General features: G+C 35.6%; 2 protein-coding genes across 3 annotated transcripts in view; both read right to left on the minus strand.

The window, feature by feature from the left end:
- Positions 1 to 3,473: 3,473 nt before the first annotated feature.
- On the minus strand, positions 3,474 to 8,632 carry PDX2 (pyridoxine biosynthesis 2). The gene is made up of 7 exons (XM_088970658.1): positions 7,667 to 8,632; positions 7,443 to 7,570; positions 7,035 to 7,122; positions 6,857 to 6,930; positions 6,365 to 6,556; positions 3,935 to 4,032; positions 3,474 to 3,851 (listed from the first exon to the last, which is right to left on the minus strand). The coding sequence occupies exons 1-7, from the start codon at positions 7,812 to 7,814 to the stop codon at positions 3,731 to 3,733; spliced, it is 849 nt and encodes a 282-aa protein (XP_088826784.1). The 5' UTR covers positions 7,815 to 8,632; the 3' UTR covers positions 3,474 to 3,730.
- A 4,391-nt stretch (positions 8,633 to 13,023) lies between these two features.
- Positions 13,024 to 20,125, minus strand: part of ATATH8 (Protein kinase superfamily protein) — a 51,921-nt gene continuing 44,819 nt past the window's right edge. The window contains exons 13-16 of one of the 2 annotated variants that reach the window (XM_088973496.1): positions 16,741 to 16,853; positions 15,415 to 15,485; positions 14,566 to 14,719; positions 13,024 to 13,819 (exon numbers count right to left, since the gene is read on the minus strand). In XM_088973496.1, the coding sequence (XP_088829622.1) occupies positions 13,382 to 13,819; positions 14,566 to 14,719; positions 15,415 to 15,485; positions 16,741 to 16,853 (776 nt within the window). In that variant the 3' untranslated portion in view covers positions 13,024 to 13,381. The remainder of the gene's footprint in view (positions 13,820 to 14,565; positions 14,720 to 15,414; positions 15,486 to 16,740; positions 16,854 to 20,125) is intronic. The other variant, XR_016108082.1, reaches the window with a different exon arrangement.

Here is a 20,125-nt window from a genome sequence, read left to right on the forward strand (position 1 = left end):
CATTGCGGAGATCATGATTTTGAAAACCGGATCAAACCAGACGGTCGGACTGGTTAACCTAAAAACCAGTCAGCCAATCGGTTCCATTTTTATTTTTTAAAGAGAATGAATCGTTCGTTTGACCATTTGACCTAATAACCAATGGTCAAAATGGTTCCATATCCAGTTGATTTTTTAAACCTTGCTGGAGACTACATTAGTGGCCCACATGCATACCTCGGCATGCATACTCTATGTGGTGCCAAAGTGAACTCCAAAGCGCATCATCCCTCTTATGAATTGGGAGCATGGGCATCTCCCAAAAAGCACGGGAGATGTTCCAATGCACACGCTCGCATCCCCAAGATGTTAGATGGACCCAAAACCATCCCATGGGTCTGCAAATGGATTAGATCAGATTTGGCAAAGGATATATCCAAGTATCCTGAATCCCATAAAAATTTGCTGGATTTTCAAGCGTATGATTTGAATTCGAATTCAAACATCTTATCAGATATCCAATTCTATTAGAAATGTAATAAAAAACTTACAATATAATATAAATAATATATTATAATATATAATTATATAAATGATATATAAAATATACATAAAATATGTAAATTATATAATATATAATATTTCATAACTAACGGATCAGGTTGGGTATATATCCGAGTTCGATCAATTAACTAAACAGGTCGACTTCCCCAATCCAAACCGTTTTTGTTAGGATCAAGGGAGATATCCAAATCCGACTCTTATTGAATAAAAAAAAACTGGATTCGAATCAGATTTGATCCGACTTATTTGCAGCCCTACCATCCTAATTGTTACTCGGGATAATTGGGTCTGCTCTAACTACTAATTGGGTTTGATCTAATTAGACCCAATTATACTTAACATCTATAGTTATATATACTAATAATAACTTAAATATTCATTTTTTGATAATACAATTTAATAAAAAATGGTTTTATTATGATGTCGAAAAAACATGATATTGGATAAAAAACTTATAACCAATCAATCAGCATTACAAAAAGTGGTAACCAATTAGGTGGGTATTCATCATAATTCACTGAAGGGTGGGTTAATTGATCAAAGCTCTTTTGGTATCATATTTTTCCAACATTATAGTTCTTTTTCCCAATAAAAATAATAACAAAATAGTAAAATATTTATATGTTTATAAACGAAGTGTTTTTAACCACAATTATGTTATGTATTGTCTATGAAATTTACTATTTTAAACATCTGCCATATATAAGAATTACAAAGAAAAAAAACAGAAATTCTTTAAGCTTAGTTCCAAAGGAGTATAGGCTCAGTTTGGAAAGAGTACAAATGCAAATATGTATAATATAAATACAAATTAGTATAAAATACAAAGTTTTGCACTTTATATATTTGCATTTATACTCTTATTAAATGGAACAATAAAAAATACAAATATATAAAGTACAAAATCTTATATTTTGTATTATTTTGTATGTTAGTATGTATACGTATTTACTCTTTCCAAACTGGGCCTTATATTATTATTAACTACTGTTGTAAAGACATTATATGCGTGCCCGAGTATGATAAACCTTATACGTACTTCAATTTAACTTTGCTGACCTGCACCAAATCATAACCATGACACATATTCACATTATATAGTAATAGATAGATATAAGCAGCTTGGGTCTTAATTAGTTGGGAAAATGCAAAAACCAGCCTGATCCAATTATTAATTGGAATAAATTAGGAAAACATAACCCATTGAGAGCCCTACTTGGTATTGACCAGGCTTAGTAGGCACACAACGTATAACCTAGGAAGGGACCCGGCTGTGATGCTGTACTAAATTTTGAAGCCTATCCCTGGCCTGGAGAGTGGAGACCTGGACTAGGGTTGGGTTAGGCCTCAAGCCCTGCAGTTCTGCCATCCCTCGGTCTGAAATGCAGTGCAACGGTTTCTATGGCTATTCAGAACCTGTTTGGAAGGGCTTCAGTTTTGATTGAGGAGCATTCGCTGAATCATTTTAAAAAAGCTAATAGAACTAGTTTCAGCATAGAGTTGATTTGTTAATTGAATTGAAGTATATTTAAGCTTTTCAGATTTTCACCTAGATTCTCAGCTTTCTGTGTGAAGCCCACCTTGTAAAGCCAGAAGCCCTAGAAAACCCTCTCAGATGGACGCTCAAAGTTATAGAGACCAAGGACATTTAAGTGGCTGAAAAATGAAAATAATCTTGAAAGAGTAATGATTTAGCTCAGGGTCAGAATTGATGCCGATCACAGGCGGGCTCTGATGTATAAAGTGGGGGGTTTTTAACATTTGAAATGTTTATGGATCTGCATTGGGCCTATCGGAACTTTTCCTAATAATCTTTGGGTGCTTTGGGTTTTTCAATTTTCACCAAAAAATGATTGTAGTAGGCTTTCTAGGTGAGCCTTTTATCTCGCAAAACGAAAATATGGCAACGTCCTCTCAACCAAGCGCATAATACGCTTATTGAATTTGGAAAGCTTAGTCGCTAAGGCTCTTTTGAGTGGCAAACATCCTCGAAGAAAATGGTTGATTAATGATTTTTCTCTAACGAGGACTGAAAGACGTTTGGTTGGCATGAAAGAGTGATAATAAGTTCTAACAAAATAAAAAACAACAGAAAAAAGTAGGTAAACCCGGAAAAATATTTTTTTCTCTTTTAGATTTTCTTTCCAATAAATAGCTCTTTCTCTTGAAATCTAAAGAAAGTGAAAAGAAAAAGAAAAAAGAGCGTTGGCCTCTTTCTTTGATATGCACAGTGTTTTTCTATTTGGGAACCAGAGTTATGGTGATTGATCGATAAATAAAAAACAAAGACAACTAATAAAGGTAGCAGGTAGTGGACTCTCATTTAAGGCTGTCAATGGACCCGAAAGTTCAAAACTCAATCCAAGTATCTAACACACGATTTGATTATTTCGGATTTGAATGATCTGTTTACATAATTACTTTTTGAACTTGCATCTATTTAAGAAATAAGTCCAATTAAATTTTAAATATATAAAATATATAACCCCGTTTATACATAGATAATATTTTAATTATATAAAATGTATTCTTTTTCTTATTCTCTCTCAAGTAGTTAAGTGTTGTTAGATCAAGCCTCATGAAAGTCATTTTTCAGTGGATTTTGTTAACCATGATATGAACATCAGAATATGATTAATCAGATTCAATCTGACTTCTTGACAGCCCTCTCTGGGTTCATTTTTCAGTGGGTTTTCTTGGCAGCCAGTCACATTCTTAAGGGTATTTTTCACTTTCATTTCTCATACTTCTCCCTCATTCAATCTCCACACGTTCGACAGCCTGTGAAGTGGACAGGATCTCTCCACATGATACATCATCGGTCCATATAACCATGCCTCCAAGGATGAATGCTATCATTGCATGATGCCTGCATGGAGTTAGTGTGGAGTTACTATGGACCAACGGGCCATACAACAGGGAGAGCTCTGTGGACAGCATAGGCTGTCAAATGTAGACAGCCAAATACATTTCCTGGTGGAAGCAAAATATCATGAGATTTTGCTTCATTAATATATACAACAACAACCTGTAGAATTAGGTTAACCCTACTGTTCTGGAACAAATCTACCAACCATAAGAAAAACATTTCTGTTCTATATGCAATAATGCCTTAACAGATAACATGCATTTTGAAGAGATATCAAAGTAAAATGCAGGGAAAACAACCATCAGTGCCACTTTGCTACTACTGAAATATTGGCAGATCATTCCTCAGCTGCTGTTGGTTGTCATTGATATCATCTCCTCCGGTAGAAAAGTTACCCTGATCACCACATTCTGCTATCATCTTCAAGAAATAACTATGCCTGGAAAACCAAAATTTTAGGAGCACAAGTGAGATATGTAAGAGATGCACTTAAAGCTAATTACTTAACGATGCAATATATACCATCGTGTGTCCGCAGTCAATTCAGGGTGGAAAGCAGTTGCGAGCAAGTTCCCTTGCCTTACAGCCACAATTACTTTATCTTTGGACCCAATTTTCACCTAAACATGGAAATCTCCAAATGAGCCGCATGCCCCATAAGTAATACAAATAGGTCCCATATCACAAGTGTTAGTCAAAGACCACAAAGGTGCAAGCAGAAGCTGTACATGTACAAATTAGACATAGCTTCTAATAGATGACAACATAGTTAAAATCCATAATGTTTCAAGTTAATGCCAATGAATATAATTCTGCTATGGTTAGGGCCACCAATATGAAATTTTGCTCTTCTCCTTGGTCTGGGATTACCATCAGTTATGACTTCCATTAAACTTGATTCCTAGAAATATATGAAAGCTAAATTGACTCATACAGAAACAAACTCATAGATATCCCATTTACGTCCCCAGGAAAAAAAAAAGTCCCATTTTACTTTTCAAAGTTCACCTATAAAACAGCTTGCTCCGTGGTAGGGAGAATATGGATCAGTTTCTTAGCACATGTATGAATGCTTTTTTAAGCACTTTTTTTTTAGGCCAGGACCACACCTTATTGGTGTTTGATAAATAAGCCCCAAGTGCTTATTCATGGAAATAAGCACCCAAGAAGGTGCTTATTTTTAAGCACTTTTTGCTTTCTGATTCATCTTAGCCTGCCACAAATTTTTAAAATACATATATTACCCCCATTTGGAAGAAGCACTTTTTCACCAAACACTAGTAAGTGCTTATTTGAATAAGCACTTTTTTATCAGCTTGAATTAGCACTTATTTTAACAATAAGCGCTCCCACACATGGGCTTATTCATCAACCATTACCGTCTTTTGAGCAGAAAAAAAAACCCATTATCTTGATAATCATGCCCATAACTCTGTATGCATTTGATCTTATATCATTAATTCAGTAATCTTTGTTGAGCAGGAAAAAAAACTTAGTATCTTGACAATCATGTCCATAACTCTGTATGTATTTGATCCTATCATTAATTCAATAATCTTTTCAAATTCTACACATAAGGTCTAGAATAAGATTACTATTAGTATATTCACTATATTGATTGGAGCTTGGCTCTTTGCTTGTCCATAGAATCTTTTAGTAATATTTACATACTATTACATTATTCCAATATATATCCACAAATTTATATGCACTGTTTTAATCATTCTTTGAAAGTGCATTATTCTATAATGGCATTTTTTTTATAAATATAATGTGTTTAGTAAGAATTCTATAATGGTATATAGTTTCACACTTTTACAGTATAAATTAACAAAGGTTTCAAAATTACCATTCATCTAAACAAGAGGCGACAACCCATTATTTACCCCCTCCACCAGTAAATATAAGTTATTGTATGCATAACGAATCCAATTGATATATACACAGATGTAGAATGTTTAGACCTTCAAAAATGGAAAGTTTTCCTTTCTGAGCAATTTATGGTGCCAGGTTCTTTAATTTCCTTCATAGGTCTGACTCAGGCCACAAAACCAAAGCCAGAAGGTGCAGACAAGAACAACCATGAATGAAATATTAATAATTAAAACTGCAAACTGGTATTGATATAATATAGTGCAATTATAAGCTAAAGCTTTGGCTATATGCAAGGCTTACAAAGTATATCTCCCTTCTATCCACTGAAAAGGTAACTTAAGTGCATCATATGCACAGAAAGTGTTTACATGAGGGGATGACCAGTCTGCATTCATTTAATTGTATTAGATGGACCGTCATTAGTTACCAAAGAATAGAGAGAAGAAAGTGTGGTTGTCTCTCTATAAGATATCATTATAGATCTTCTCAAACCATATACTTTGTGGTTGAGTGCCTTCTTTATTGGTTGAGAACAGTGGATGCAATTTATTGTGATAGATATAATTTGCTTGATTGCTTAAAATTTGTTTATTTGTTTTGCAACTTACTGGTGCCCATCCACTAATACTCAATTGCTGAAACCAATTTAGTTCAGTCCTAGTACCCTAGAATCTGGGGGTGAAATGAACTGCATTCCTAGTTTGCATAACATGGAAAATTAACTAAAACATGTAAGTTCAAAGATAAAAAAAAAAATGCACACAAACAAAAGAGTGACTATATCCACGTGTTTTTGTGCGTTGATGTTAGTGTCAATGGATGTATAAATGTCACCATATATCAAGAACAACGAGTAGAAACAGGGAGTCTAATGGCTGATGCATATCATCAATAATTGGACAATATAAGAAAAGGTTTAAGCCCATCCCAACAAATGTGGTTTCAGATGGTACCTTATTTTTGTACAATTGCAGTAAAACTTATATATTAATGGTAGAACCATCTTCTTTCTTGTATAATTACAGCTTCCAAACGTCAATGTACTGAAGTAAAAGTTAAGTAACATAAAGGGCAAACCTCCTGGTTTCCAGTTACAGATTTTGAATCTGTCAATTTTTTTGAGGGAATGGGATAATCAGCTAAGACTTCAACTTCTGGGCCTGCTTCAAGGATTGCTGGAGCACGAATAAAAACTCCACGAGAACTTTGAGGACCACCTTCTTTGGCTGCAAGCTCCGGTACTGACAGCTCTGCCTCAAAGCTCTGAATCTGCAGAAAACATCCTCTTTATATTAGACCAGAGTTGAAATGGTCCACAGTTAATCAGCAGAAAGTAAAGACTGGGGGCACAATGGGTTGGATTTCCATTAAGATTGGTTCCTCTGGTTTTTACTTACAAAAGATGAGAATAAATGGCAATAAGGAAATGATATTCTTGCTTCCTGTCGCAAGAAATACATGTAAAAACTCTTTTTTTACACAAGTTGTTTCCCTCTCTTCCTACATCAATCCAATCCTGAGTTTTTATATAAAGAAAGATATAGAAATGCAGAGCTTTTGTAAACTTACCTGGCTGCCAAAAAAATTCCGATGGACAGTACAATCTAACCCTCCGATGAGTTCCTGTCCTCCTTCTTTCTGTCCTGGAAAGCGAAGTTCAGGTCACAACTTCAAACAACTTGGGTAAAATTTCCCTTCCTCTCTTTCCTTTTGTTAAAAAAAAAAAAAGAACAAAAAAAGCACGCACCGACGGCCTTGTTTGCCAAGAAGATGAGACCCGCACAGGTCCCCCACACAGGTTTCCCCATTTTGACGAATTCTCTCAAAGCAGGAAACTGCAATTAACAGAGGAAACGGTCGAATGTTTATTGTTTCTTGCAGAGTTCTACCAAACAGCGATAATGTTTCCCATAGGGTTGCTTATTTAGTACAATATATTATTCTCCTCACTGAATTACAGATTTGGATCGATTATGGGAGCACCGAAATTATACGTCGAGAAAGAGAAGAACAAATAAGCCAAAATATTCCTCCTGAGTTCTACATCTATGCATGTGGCTCACCAGTATATTTCCAATAGAAATCGATGCATATCGAGAACCAAAAACAAATGCTTTGAAAGTAAAAGTAATAAGTAGTAGGAACGAAAACCAACCAGGTTATGGTATTCAGCGAGCTTGGCCATGGTAGTGCTCTCCCCTCCTGGAATTATAAGAGCATGTACATTCTGGAGCTGCTCGGGCTTTCTTATCTCTATCCCTTTCACTCCGATCCTTCTGAGAACTGCACAACAAAACCATCGCTGACGGAGTTAAATACATGACCTTGCATCAAGTCGTCGACGTGTACACTCTACAAGAAAGCGAGAGAGGGGGGGACCTGCTATGTGTTCGTTAAAAGATCCCTGCAAAGCAAGGACACCGACGGCCATGTTAGCGGAACAGTAGCTCACTCCTTGCCCTGCAAGGCTGCGACTGCAAAACGAGAAGGAAATTACGATACACCTTACGTTTTGTATGACTCCCATACTCCCTCGATGGCGGTGAGTCACAATTCACAAATCGGGAGATACGCGTTCTCGAGCTGTCAGCCGTTGGATCAGATTCTGAGAGATTCAGGCCGATTAATATGATGTTATTTGGAATCTTGGGCTCCTGGGCGACTATTGAACATCGATGGCTATCATAGTACAGTTTTCTTTGTACTTTGTCTATCGTACGGTTTCGAATATGCTTCTACAGTTCTACCCACACGTTCGTGCCCCACAATCCTCCTCACATGCGCCACCTATCCATCCCAACTGACGTCTGACGGTGGTTTAACTGGTAAGATCTCCGACTTGTTGAAACAGAGACCTGGCATCAAATCCCACCAGGGTTTGGAGGTTAAGGACGTAAAGGGACGGGAGATGGGCTACCCAGTATCCCGGCGACGAGGATATGTTTAGAGTGATAAAAGTATTAACTTCGTTTTGGGTTTCTTACACCCTTGTTTTCTGTCTGCAACCGGAAAAGATAAAGGGAATTTGTCTCGTCATAGGTGCTTCCGAAGCAGAGATTGAGCCCGTAAAGTTTCAGATGGACAGAAGATCTAAAGGAGAGCATAGTTGTTTCAGTACGGTGATCAAAACGATTGTTCACCAAAAGAAACATGACGAACTACTGTTTCTCCTGTCGAAATGTATTGCTCATCTTTTCCAACTCCATCGTCTGCCAAAAAGAATTTATTGAAAATGAAATGAAACGAGGGAAGAACACAATGGCAGAGAATGAAACTATCTTAACACATAACATTGAGAAGAGTCTATTAAGTGATTAATAATCTGTTTGGTGATGTAATTGCCAAATCACAATTATTTTTCAACACAGTGTTTATATCGGCATAAAGTAACATTTTTAGCCCTCATTTCACATATAAATAATACTTTTACATAATTATATACGTGGGTCTACATGTAGAGTGTTACATGGATAATAATAATAATAATAATAATAATAATAATAATAATAATAATAATAATATATAAAAAAATCACAACTATTCATAGATAAAATAAAGAAAAATGCAATCACAAATCAAGAAAAATATAAACATTTAACTAATTATTCATACAAAAAAGTTAAGAAAAACTGTAACCCACATATTTCAGCATACTTTTTGCATGATTTTCAACAAAAAAAAAATACTTATGCATAGAAACCATCACATAGACAATGCAAAAAAAAAGTCCTACTTATGCATAGGAATCATCACATAGACAATGCAAAAAAAAGCATAAATATTTTAGATTTCTCACTTGAAAATTCTGAAAAAAAAATCGAATTAGACAAATATTCACCCAAAAAACCAAAAAATAACATCAAACATGGAGGGGAAGAGTTTGGGTGAACTAACATTCGTTCGCCAGCAGTTGGATGGTGGGGTGTCACCGTTAAACTCGCCTAATCACAAATTTGCGAACAGGGAGAATAGGGAGGTTTTAGGTTAAAAAAATAACCTTCAAAGTGTTTCAAATAAAAAAAATGCACAAAAAGAGTTAGAAAAATATGCACATGAGAGCCCACATGGGCCCACATATGGAGTGTCATGTGGATGATGATGATGATGATGATGATGATGATGATAATAATAATAATAATAATAATAATAATAATAATAATAATAATAATAATAATACCAATAATAATATTATTATTATATAATAATAACAATATATAAAAAACATCACAACTAGTCATATCAAAAATAAAGAAAAATGAAATTACAAATCAAGAAAATATAAACATTTAACTAATTATTCATACAAAAAAAATTAAGAAAAACTGTAACCCACATATTTCAGCATATTTTTTGCATGATTTTCAACAAAAAAAAAATGCAAAACAAAATCTACTTATGCATAGGAACCATCACATAGACAATGCAAAAAAATCCTACTTATGCATAGGAATCATCGCATAGACAATGCAAAAAAAAAAAAGGCATAAATATTTTGGATTTCTCACTTGAAAAATCTGAAAAAAAATTGAATTAGACAAATATTCACCCAAAAAACCAAAAAATAACATCAAACATGGAGGGGAGGAGTTTGGGCGAACTAACATTCGTTCGCTAGCAGCTGGATGGTGGGGTGTCACCGCTAAACTTGCCTAATCACAAATTTGTGAACAGGGAGAATAGGGAGGTTTTAGGTTAAAAAAATAACCTTCAAAGTGTTTCAAATAAAAAAAATGCACAAAAAGAGTTAGAAAAATATGCACATGAGAGCCCACATGGGCCCACATATGGAGTGTCATGTGGATGATGATGATGATGATGATGATGATGATAATAATAATAATACCAATAATAATAATAATATTATTATATAATAATAACAATATATAAAAAACACCACAACTATTCATATAAAAAATAAAGAAAAATGAAATCACAAATCAAGAAAATATAAACATTTAACTAATTATTCATACAAAAAAACTAAGAAAAAATGTAACCCACATATTTCAGCATATTTTTTGCATGATTTTCAACAAAAAAAATGCAAAACAAAATCTACTTATGCATAGGAACCATCACATAGACAATGCAAAAAAATCCTACTTATGCATAGGAATCATCACATAGACAATGCAAAAAAAAAAAAAGCATAAATATTTCGGAATTCTCACTTAAAAAATCTGAAAAAATTGAATTAGACAAATATTCACCCAAAAAAAGAAAAAATAACATCAAACATGGAGGGGAGTTTGGGTGAACTAATATTCGTTCACTGGTAGCTGGACTATGGGGTGTCACCATTAAACTTACCTAATCACAAATCTGCGAACAGGGAGAATAGAGAGGTTTCATGTGTTAAAAAAAACCTTCTAAGTGTTTCAAATAAAAAAATGCACAAAAAGAGTCAAAATGACAAAACAATAGGTTTGCCACCATTTTTTTTTTCATCGTGGATCGTCGCTAGTGGACCTGCAACTGAGTTTGCTAACCCCAATGTCTATTGTGTTCAAATAGGAGGAAAGGGAAGAAAACCCTCGTGTGGGGGTAAAATTGGTATTAAAAAATATTTAGGGATTAAATCGTCCCATTTGATTTGAAAAAGCACTTCTCCAAGAAGTGTTGAAAAAAACCCTAAGGTTACTTTTTTTCATGAGTACTTTTTTAAAAAATTACTTCTTGGCGACTTTTTCACCAAACACAAATAAGTACTTCTTTACCACTTAATGTGTGGTCCCAACACTTAAAATAAGCACTTGTTAAAACAAGTGCTTCTAAGTGAAATCAAACAGGGCCTAAGTCCAGTTCACTCATAAAGACAGAGATAGTGAATTTGTCTTCGAAACTAGCCTTGGTTTTATTATGAATTGTAGACCCTGAGCTTTGACGTCTAGCAAATGGCAATACTCTCCTGCATAAGGGAAATGGGTGAGAAATTGAGAATAGTTTTTGGTTTGGGTTCACTAGCTCTAACGGTCTAATGGGATGGATTTAACATCGGCCCCATATCCCATTGGGCTCACACTTGAGAAGCAAAATTTAGGTGTGGATTTGAGCTGAGCCACAATATCTATCTATTCAGGTTTGGCTTGCCAAAAAAATGCTCGAGCTCGATTTCAATTGAGTCCGAATATGCTCCTCACAAATCGCTCTTGACACCAATCTCACAATATGTTCCAAATCTACATGGAAAGCATCTCCTGTACTTGCATGTCATTATTCACGAGAGATGCTAATATATGGTGGGATGGGACTATGAGATCAGTTTGAGGATTCTCTATAAGGAGCAGATCCCAATTCATTCGAATTAGAGGTTTAAGTTTGAATTCAACTTAACCTAAAAGCTCGTAAATTCGAATTCAGCTCAACTCAAGCTCAAACGTGAGCCAAACATTCTATAAGAATAAAAAAATATTTTTATTTTACATATAAAAATTAAGAAATAAAAGCTCAATTAAACTTGCGAGCCTCATAAACTTAACTTTACTAGCTTGAACTAAGCTCGAAACTCAATCTTGACCACAAGCTAAATTAAACTTTTCCCAAGTCAAGCTCAAAAAATACATGAAAAACTCTTGAAAAAAATCAACTCATGAATAGGTGGCACATACAAATGTGGTCTTCACACGCACACGCAGTGGGTGATGAAATTGATGGGCCCACTCCACAGCAAGGTTCAAAGTATCGATACATATCAGCCCGTATCGGCCGATACGAATCGTGCCGGTGGCTTACCAATACATCCCTCCAAGGGTTGTATCGGGTCAGACATTGGTTCAGAAGGTAGCCGGGCCTTAAACCGACCCCTCTAAACCAGTTGTAAAAAATAAATAAATAAAACTTAAAAAAATACCAATATGCCTTGTATCGATATTTAAGCCTTGCTCCACAGTATATTATATATACTACTGCCACAATTATTTTCAAATTCATTTTGTTCAAAATATATAATATCAAAGTCATTTTTATATATCTTGATCTGTACTTTAGCATCTGATTTTCTGATTCCTTGTATGACTGAGTAAAATGGATTAGCCTTTGGAGACTTACAAAAAAAATTGCAATGAAATGTGATTGAGATCTGATACAAATCCGATGGGCAAGGTTCGATTCAAATCTTAATATTAGTGAATGAAATTTGTTTCTGATTCCTTATATAACCAAGTCAAATGGATTAGCCTTTGGAGACTATACAAAAAAATTGCAATGAAATGTGATTGGAATCTGATACAAATCCGATGGGCAAGGTTCAATTCAAATCCTAATATTAGTGAATGAAATTTGGATCTACTCGTATGTCGATCATTTGCAGCCCTAACATCCAGATCCTGAGAGGAGTGGATTGTATCCCAACCAAACCTTTTGCAATAATAGTTAAAAGTCACTTTTCATACTTTTTTCTTTTTGATAAATGAGTAAGATTTTATTATATGCGACCATGAAAAGTCACAAGATGCAACCTTTCCTTTAAAACTAATTAAAGAATTATAGTTACAAAAGGAAATTACACGGAAGCCCAAAATGAAAATCCCAGAAAACCCCCTATTTTGCAAGTGAATCAGCTAAGTTTAATGATCTGCCAACCCATTCCATTGAACTCTGTTGTCATAATTCCGGATACTTCAGCCAATCCCACCCCACCATCACCTGGGAATCCGTTTCAATAATCGGATGCCACTTTTCATACGTTTGGCATATTATGGCAACGGCTAGTGTTCTCAGATAAACGACAAAGTCTATTTTTCCAGACGGACTGAATCCCATATCATTTTTCACTATTCAATGCATGTACAGATAAATGGAACATCTACCAATTCAAGGATATCCACTCGTCATCCTTTCGTCCAAGCTCTACTAGTAGAAGTAGGAGACTCTGGAACATTTTACAACTTACACACGTTGTCTAGCATTTTACTGTGGAACATGGGAACATCTACCAAACTCGACCTTCATCGATAGCCGCTTTAGGCTTCACTACAAAACTTACTATACAAAAAGGTGAGTCAGAGTTGCTGAAGATTCTATGAAACATTTTACAATTTACACATGGAGTCAGCATTTTGAGAGGCGCCAAGTCGCCAACCACCCACCCACACACTACCTGCTGATGGCCAACCGCCTGGGAGCCAATAACACAGATTTCCTGCAAGTCTCCGACCAGGAAAGTAAAACCCGACGACAAGCTGAGGCTGAAGCTGAAACGAGAATCACAAAAGAAGCCCAGCAGAGCCTGACCATTAACAAAGTATCTTTTCTTGCAGAAGCTAGTATATTGTAAAAGATCACTTTAAACCGACGATCCTTGAGGAAAGACTGATAGTCGTAGACGAAAGTGGATGGTCCAGAAGATGTTAGCACTTCTCTCTGGGGCACACATGTGGATCTAATATATGAAGCATATTGGCTTCTGGTGTCATCCTGTCCGAGAGCTTTTACCATCCATTGATAAAGCACATCTGCAAGAGCCCTACTGACTTGTTGGCGGAAGAAAACTGCCTCCTTGGAAACCATAGCTCGGACTAATGAAGCACCATCCTGTTAATTGAAAAAACAGGCACACAGTTTTACGCACCCAATAATGTTGCTTTTCAGGATGGGAAGCAACAAAAACAAATTTTATGATTTCACACCCTTGCTACATGGCACACAGGGAATGGTCCAGATAATGCAAATAGTTCGCATGTTTCAAGAAATCCAGACTCAAGACACCAAATCTAATGGTCCTGTCTAACAGAAATATATTGGACTGTTCGACAAGTGTTTATTTTTCTTTTCATTTCTTTTCCCTTTTTCTTGGATGGTGGACATGAAATTTCAAGCCTGGATTTGGTCCCAAGACGAGGTTCCAACAGCCAGTGCAGCCATGCATTGGGAGCACCTCTCTTGTCCTTAGATGTTCCCAATGCATGGCTGCAATAGCTATTGGGACTTGAGACCGGTTGTTGGGACCCTGTGTTGAGGCCAGATCTGTACTCCGAAATTTCATGATCCATCTTATACTATACAACTTTCTAGATCCTAAAAAAATGAGTACTAAAACAAAACATGGAGAACACTAAGGAAACTTAGTAACAGCAGTCCAAGGGTTGTTTTGTCTATGCGTATGTGAAAATGGCAATACACCAGGGACACTTTTGTCAATAAAAGGGACTGGTGTTTTGTCCTTTTCTCCACATGTATACCCTGATAAATGGACCATGCTGCTCAAGCTTTGGTAACATTCCCCTACAAATATAATAAGTGCTAAATTTCTTAGGAGGGAAACAGATGAAGAGACACACCGCAGTCATCAGAAGTCTTCTCAGCACAACACCATCTTTAGATGGTAAAAGCCTGAAAACCAAGTTTGCAACATCAAATACACCACTGTGTCCATTTGAGGTGCATGCAAGCGAATTAGTAGGGTTTGATGTTGTCATCCTGTGCAAACCTCTCCTGAATTGCCCATAGTAAAATAGAACTTTAGAAAAGAATATTGTGAAAGTCTACCTGTAAGAAAAACTCAAACCAGATACCACATTCAAAAGTCCATATGAAGCAACCGATTAGCACTTATTTCTAAAAGAAAATTATGCCTGATATCTTGGCTTCCATATTCTTTTGTTTTGGGCAAGTGAACTAGAGGAGTTCCTTATATGCCCACTCAACATACCACTCGTTTGCCTCCACAAAAGAAACTTGTGATTCTGAACAAATAAAAGTCATAATATACTATAAATGTAGCAGGAGCAATAATCGGGAAAATACACAATCATGAGACCACACTGGTAACTTGAAGCTACAGAGATAGAGTTCTTGTTTAAGCCAGAGTAGTACAATAAAAAAAAGAAAAGCTACACTGGTTTTCCTTTTCTTTAGCCAGTAAAAGTACAGAAGTGATGTTTATAGGAAAACCAAGGGGAGTATCTTTATTTATAGTTGTATTATATTCAAGAAAGTATAGTGGTTTTTCTTTAGGTTTATTTTCAAATAAAACTGACCATAAAAATAAACTAGCCTTAGCAGGTTAGCTTTTCGTATAACATAGTAACTTTTTAGTCCTTGTTACTTGAGACATTCAAGTGCAACAAGTAGAATTAAAAAGATGGAAAGACATGTTGAAAACTACCTGACTATAGAAAATAATTTACCTATTTGTGCCTACTCTTAAGAAAAGAACTAGCTTTTTCCATTGGAATTCCTTCCTTTTGTTGAAAACTACCTGAACAAGTGCAAAGAAATTAAACAGAGAGAAAAATAATGGAATCAATTGACTTGATAGCATTTACAACAAATTCAATATTAACAAATGAAGCAATTATAATATCACTCCTGTAGATGGATGAAAATGAAAACATGAAAATATGGTATGCATTCAGGGTCAAGTCTCATTATTAAGAAATTAATCAGAAACTAATTTAAAAAAATGACATCTGACCAAGGTATTTTATAGATAATCCACAAATTTCATTTCTTTTGTCCAAAGAATGCATTGAAATATGTATTGCGTATAGATGGTGAAAGAGGGCTGCACATCAGTCTATTTCTCTTCTACCAAACCAGGTGTTCTATTCTCTTTTCTCTTATTTTCTTCTATTCTAACCTAATCAAATCAATCTAAAAACACAAAGTTGGTATCGGAGCATGTAACTTCCTGTGATTTTTTTCTTTTCTCAATTTGAAGTCCATTCTGGTCTAGGATTAGTTGACTGTGCAGAGGTTTGAGAAGGTTAACCACTTCTTTTTGAATGATAAAATTCTTTAGAGATTCTTGGAGATACTCAAATAATTTTTTGGAGCTTATGAGGAATCCTAGAGTTTGCTCCCCAAAAATTAGGAAAGAAAAATCAGATATTGCAGTTTTCAATTTGTTGATGTTGTCTAGGATTCAATCAAGTTACTGCTCAGGTATTTTTTGATTCCCTATGATTTTCTGAATCTATGGAATCAAGTGGCGTCTCATTTTATGGAGAGAGCAAGCACTTAACTCTTCTCTTTTTCTATTTTAGTTAACCTCTCTAGTATCACCCCCTCATTGGGTTGTGATCTGGATTTGATCTCTTAATTGCTTTTTGGTGGTGATAATTCCATTAGTGAGTTTTATTAATTAATTTATTTAAAAGGAGAATATGGCAACCTCTAGTACTGATTCTAAGCAAAATATGGATCCCAAGTTCATTTAGAGTGGTATTAAGGAGACTTCGAATAATCCAGATAACCATGGTGAGGTAAGATATAAGCAATTATTTGATATGAACGTAATTTGCTTGCATGTATATCAGGTTCATGACGAGCTTGGTTATAGTGGATCAGAAATGGGATGCGCCCGAATTCCTCCCCTTTAAAATATTAAGATCATAGAGTAACCCTTATCAATATTACCAGAAGTAGGAATCATCCCTGAACAAAGGTTCAGTAACAAATGTCATCTGATACTTAATAGAAAGACAGAGTAATCAGTATATGGCCTGTAATACCGAATGTAAGATTCTCCTCATTTCAGCTGAATTATCAGTGAGAAGCTTTTGGACAACATAAGGATATGCAGCTTCAAATGTCTTAAAATCTTTATCTGCAGCTACAGCCAATCCTGAAGAGGTCCCATAAAGAAAATGAATATAAACTGATGGGTTTAATGATTGCAAAACCAAATATGAGAGGGAGAGGGAAATCAAATGAAATAAAGCAAAACTAAAGATATATCAAGAAAACAATGCAAGGGAGTTGGGAAAAAAACTATTGAAAGAGCTTCCAGCAGGATATATCATCATCACCATCATCATCATCCATGCACCATGCTTTATCTCAACTATATGGGGTTGGCAACATGAACCCTGTTTCGCCAATCCATTTTATTTAAAACCATATCCACTGTTAAATTATTCGTGCTTAAATCATTTCTTACTACTACCCATTTCCTTTTTGGTCTACCCCTATCTCTTCTAGTCCCTTCCACTTGTAACAAATCACTTCTTCTAACTGGAGCTGTTGGTGGTCTTCTATGCACATGACCAAACCATCTTAGCCTACTCTCTCATTTTATCACTTACTGGAGCTACTCCTAGGTTTCTACAGATGGCTTCATTCTTGATCCTATCCTTCCTTTCTAGGTTTTCCAATCATCCATCTTATCATTCGCATTTCTGTTACACTCATTTTCTGAACATGTTTCTTGACTGCCAGAACACTTATGCTCCATACAACATAGCTGACCTTACAACTGTTTTATAGAATTTTCCTTTTAATCTAAGTGATATTCTCCTATACACAAAAGTCCAGATGCACCCCTCAATTTTGCCCAACCTGCTCTAATTTTCTGAGTGACATCCTCCTCAATCTCTCCCTTGTTATGACTTATTGAACCAAGGTCTGGAAATGATCACATTGAGTTATAGTTATCTCTTGGTTTCCAACCTTAAGTGTATCATGATTTACACTCCTATTATTACTAAATTCACATGTCATATACTCTATTTTAGTCCTATGTATTTTAAAATCTCTTGTTTCTAGGGCATTTGTCCATAAGCTTAATTTTGATTTAATCCTTCATTAGTTTCATCAATTAAAAAATGTCATCACCAAACAACATGCACCATGGAACTTCTTCCTAAATATGTTTAATCAATTCATCTATGATCAGTGCAAACAGATAAGGGCCAAGTGCTGAACCTTGGTGAAGACCCATTGTAATTGTATAATCTGAAGTCTCTCCCACTAGTGTTCTAACATTGATTGTTGCCCCCTCATACATATCCTTAATTAGGTCTATATACCCCTTTCTTTTCCAAGACCCACCATTCTATCTCTCTAGGAACTCTATCATTACTCGTAAGCCTTTTCGAGATCAATGAACACCATATGAAGATCTTCTTCTTCTCTCTGAACTTTTTTATCAATCATCTCGAAAAAATATATCTTCCATGGTTGATCTCCCTGGCATAAAACCAAATTAGTTCTCCGATGCACTTATTTCAAGTTATAATCTTTGTTCAATTATTCTCTCCCAAGGTTTCAAAGTGTGGCTCATGAGTTTAATCCCTTGATAGTTATTACAACTTTTTATATCACCTTTGTTCTTAAATATAGGCACCATACTACTATTTATCCCAAAGCTTCATAGCAGAATATACCTAATATCAAGTGTTGAGAACAAGATATGTTCTAAACTATGCACATCATGCTATGTAAAAAAATAATTAATATTTTGGGTTCTAAATATCATCATCTAGGGTAGCCAAGTCTGATGGTTATCACAGTACACAATTAGGGAGCCTCTTCTCTCCTTGCTTTAATATCCTCTTCTTTGTTAAAAAAACCTATAAGTGCATTAATTAAAGAAAAGGGCAGCCCAGTGCATGGAGGCTCTTGCCAATGCGGTCTGGGGAGGGAGAGATGTATGCAGCCTCACCCCGTGCACATACAAAGAGGTTGTTTCCAAGATTTGAACCCCAGTCACCCAGGTTGCATCTTGGAAACAGCCTTTCAAGAAACTTCAACTCTAGGGAAGTTGGCATTTAAACTCCATCCTGCTTTAATTATTCTGATTTCTCCCCTCTTCACTCCGGGCACTACCTTTATGTGCATAAATTAAAGAAGATAGTCACAATTCTCCCAGCTCAACTTTTAAGGAAGCTTCAACTAAAGGGAATTTGGCATTTAAACCCTATCCTGCTTTAACTATTCTGATCCCTCCCCTCTTCATTCCGGGCACTACCTTTACAATGCTACTTAATATACCTCCAACACTACCAATTTTATTTTCACAAAGATTTCTATTGTCTTTAAAATAAAAGCATTAATATAAGTTGTAATTATCCTGTCTTCTTGCATAAGAATCTGAGTCACACCTCTTCTCGAATAAAGGCCTTGGTGGAGTTTCATTATCAAGGAAGTTCTTGAGAGTTACAACTTATCATGGCTGGAGTCAGAATCATACCAAAAAGGGAAAGAAAAGGAAAACAAATTCTTTGTTAATATTTTTTTTCTCGCAATTTTATCGGCCTTGTATGGAAATTTCAAAGCACACAAAGACTACGTAGAACATTTTACTAAATTTTTTATCATCACAACTTTATTACCAAATTCTACAATAAAATGACTACCAAAACCAGCCCCTATTAGATGCAACAATAAAAGATAAACAACCCAAAAATAATACAAAGTCACGTGTTGTCCACAAGTTGATCACAATGCTCTCAAATCATGTCCAATCACATAGTATGCACTCCTCAAGTAAGCAATCTATTAAGCTTTCCGAATTCTGAGATACCAAAATTAAGGTGTTTGGCATGTTCTAACATGAAAATCCATGGCTGTAGGCAAAGTTATAGACTTGAGGCCATCTTCACTTTTACTTCAAGATTGTGATGTTCTGGGACCCACATAAAGACCATACTAAATGTTGTCAGTTGTTTATGTATTCAGGTTTAGTACCATCTGTTGTAATTTCTCCTTTGTTTACATTGTTCGGCTGTACTAGTATAAATAATAACATATCATTCTTTCGCCCCCTAAGTTTAGAAGGGGCTTTCAGTCCTCTCGGCTCTCCTCTCCTCTCTCCCTCTCTTCTCTCCTCTCGTCTCTTCACTTGCTCTTGCTCTTGCTCAACATGGTATCAGAGCAAGTCGACCAGGCCTGAAGGGTGGTGTCAAGCAAACATGTTGTTCAATGTCGAGCAGATAGTCTTTTCATCTCCCAGGGCTGTATCCATCGAACTGCTAATCAGTTGTATTCAGTTCAACCCAGAAGTTATAGAGACTTTTCATCTTCCAGCCCAGAAGTTGTATTCATTGTCTATTCGACTGTGGAGAGGCTATCATCTGAGGTTCGTAGAGGGAGTTCTGGTTTACAGAGAGGCTATCA

The sequence above is a fragment of the Nelumbo lutea genome, chromosome 2 (genome assembly GCF_056320005.1).
Source record: "Nelumbo lutea isolate HS-2025 chromosome 2, American lotus-T2T, whole genome shotgun sequence".
Taxonomy (NCBI): Eukaryota; Viridiplantae; Streptophyta; class Magnoliopsida; order Proteales; family Nelumbonaceae; genus Nelumbo; species Nelumbo lutea.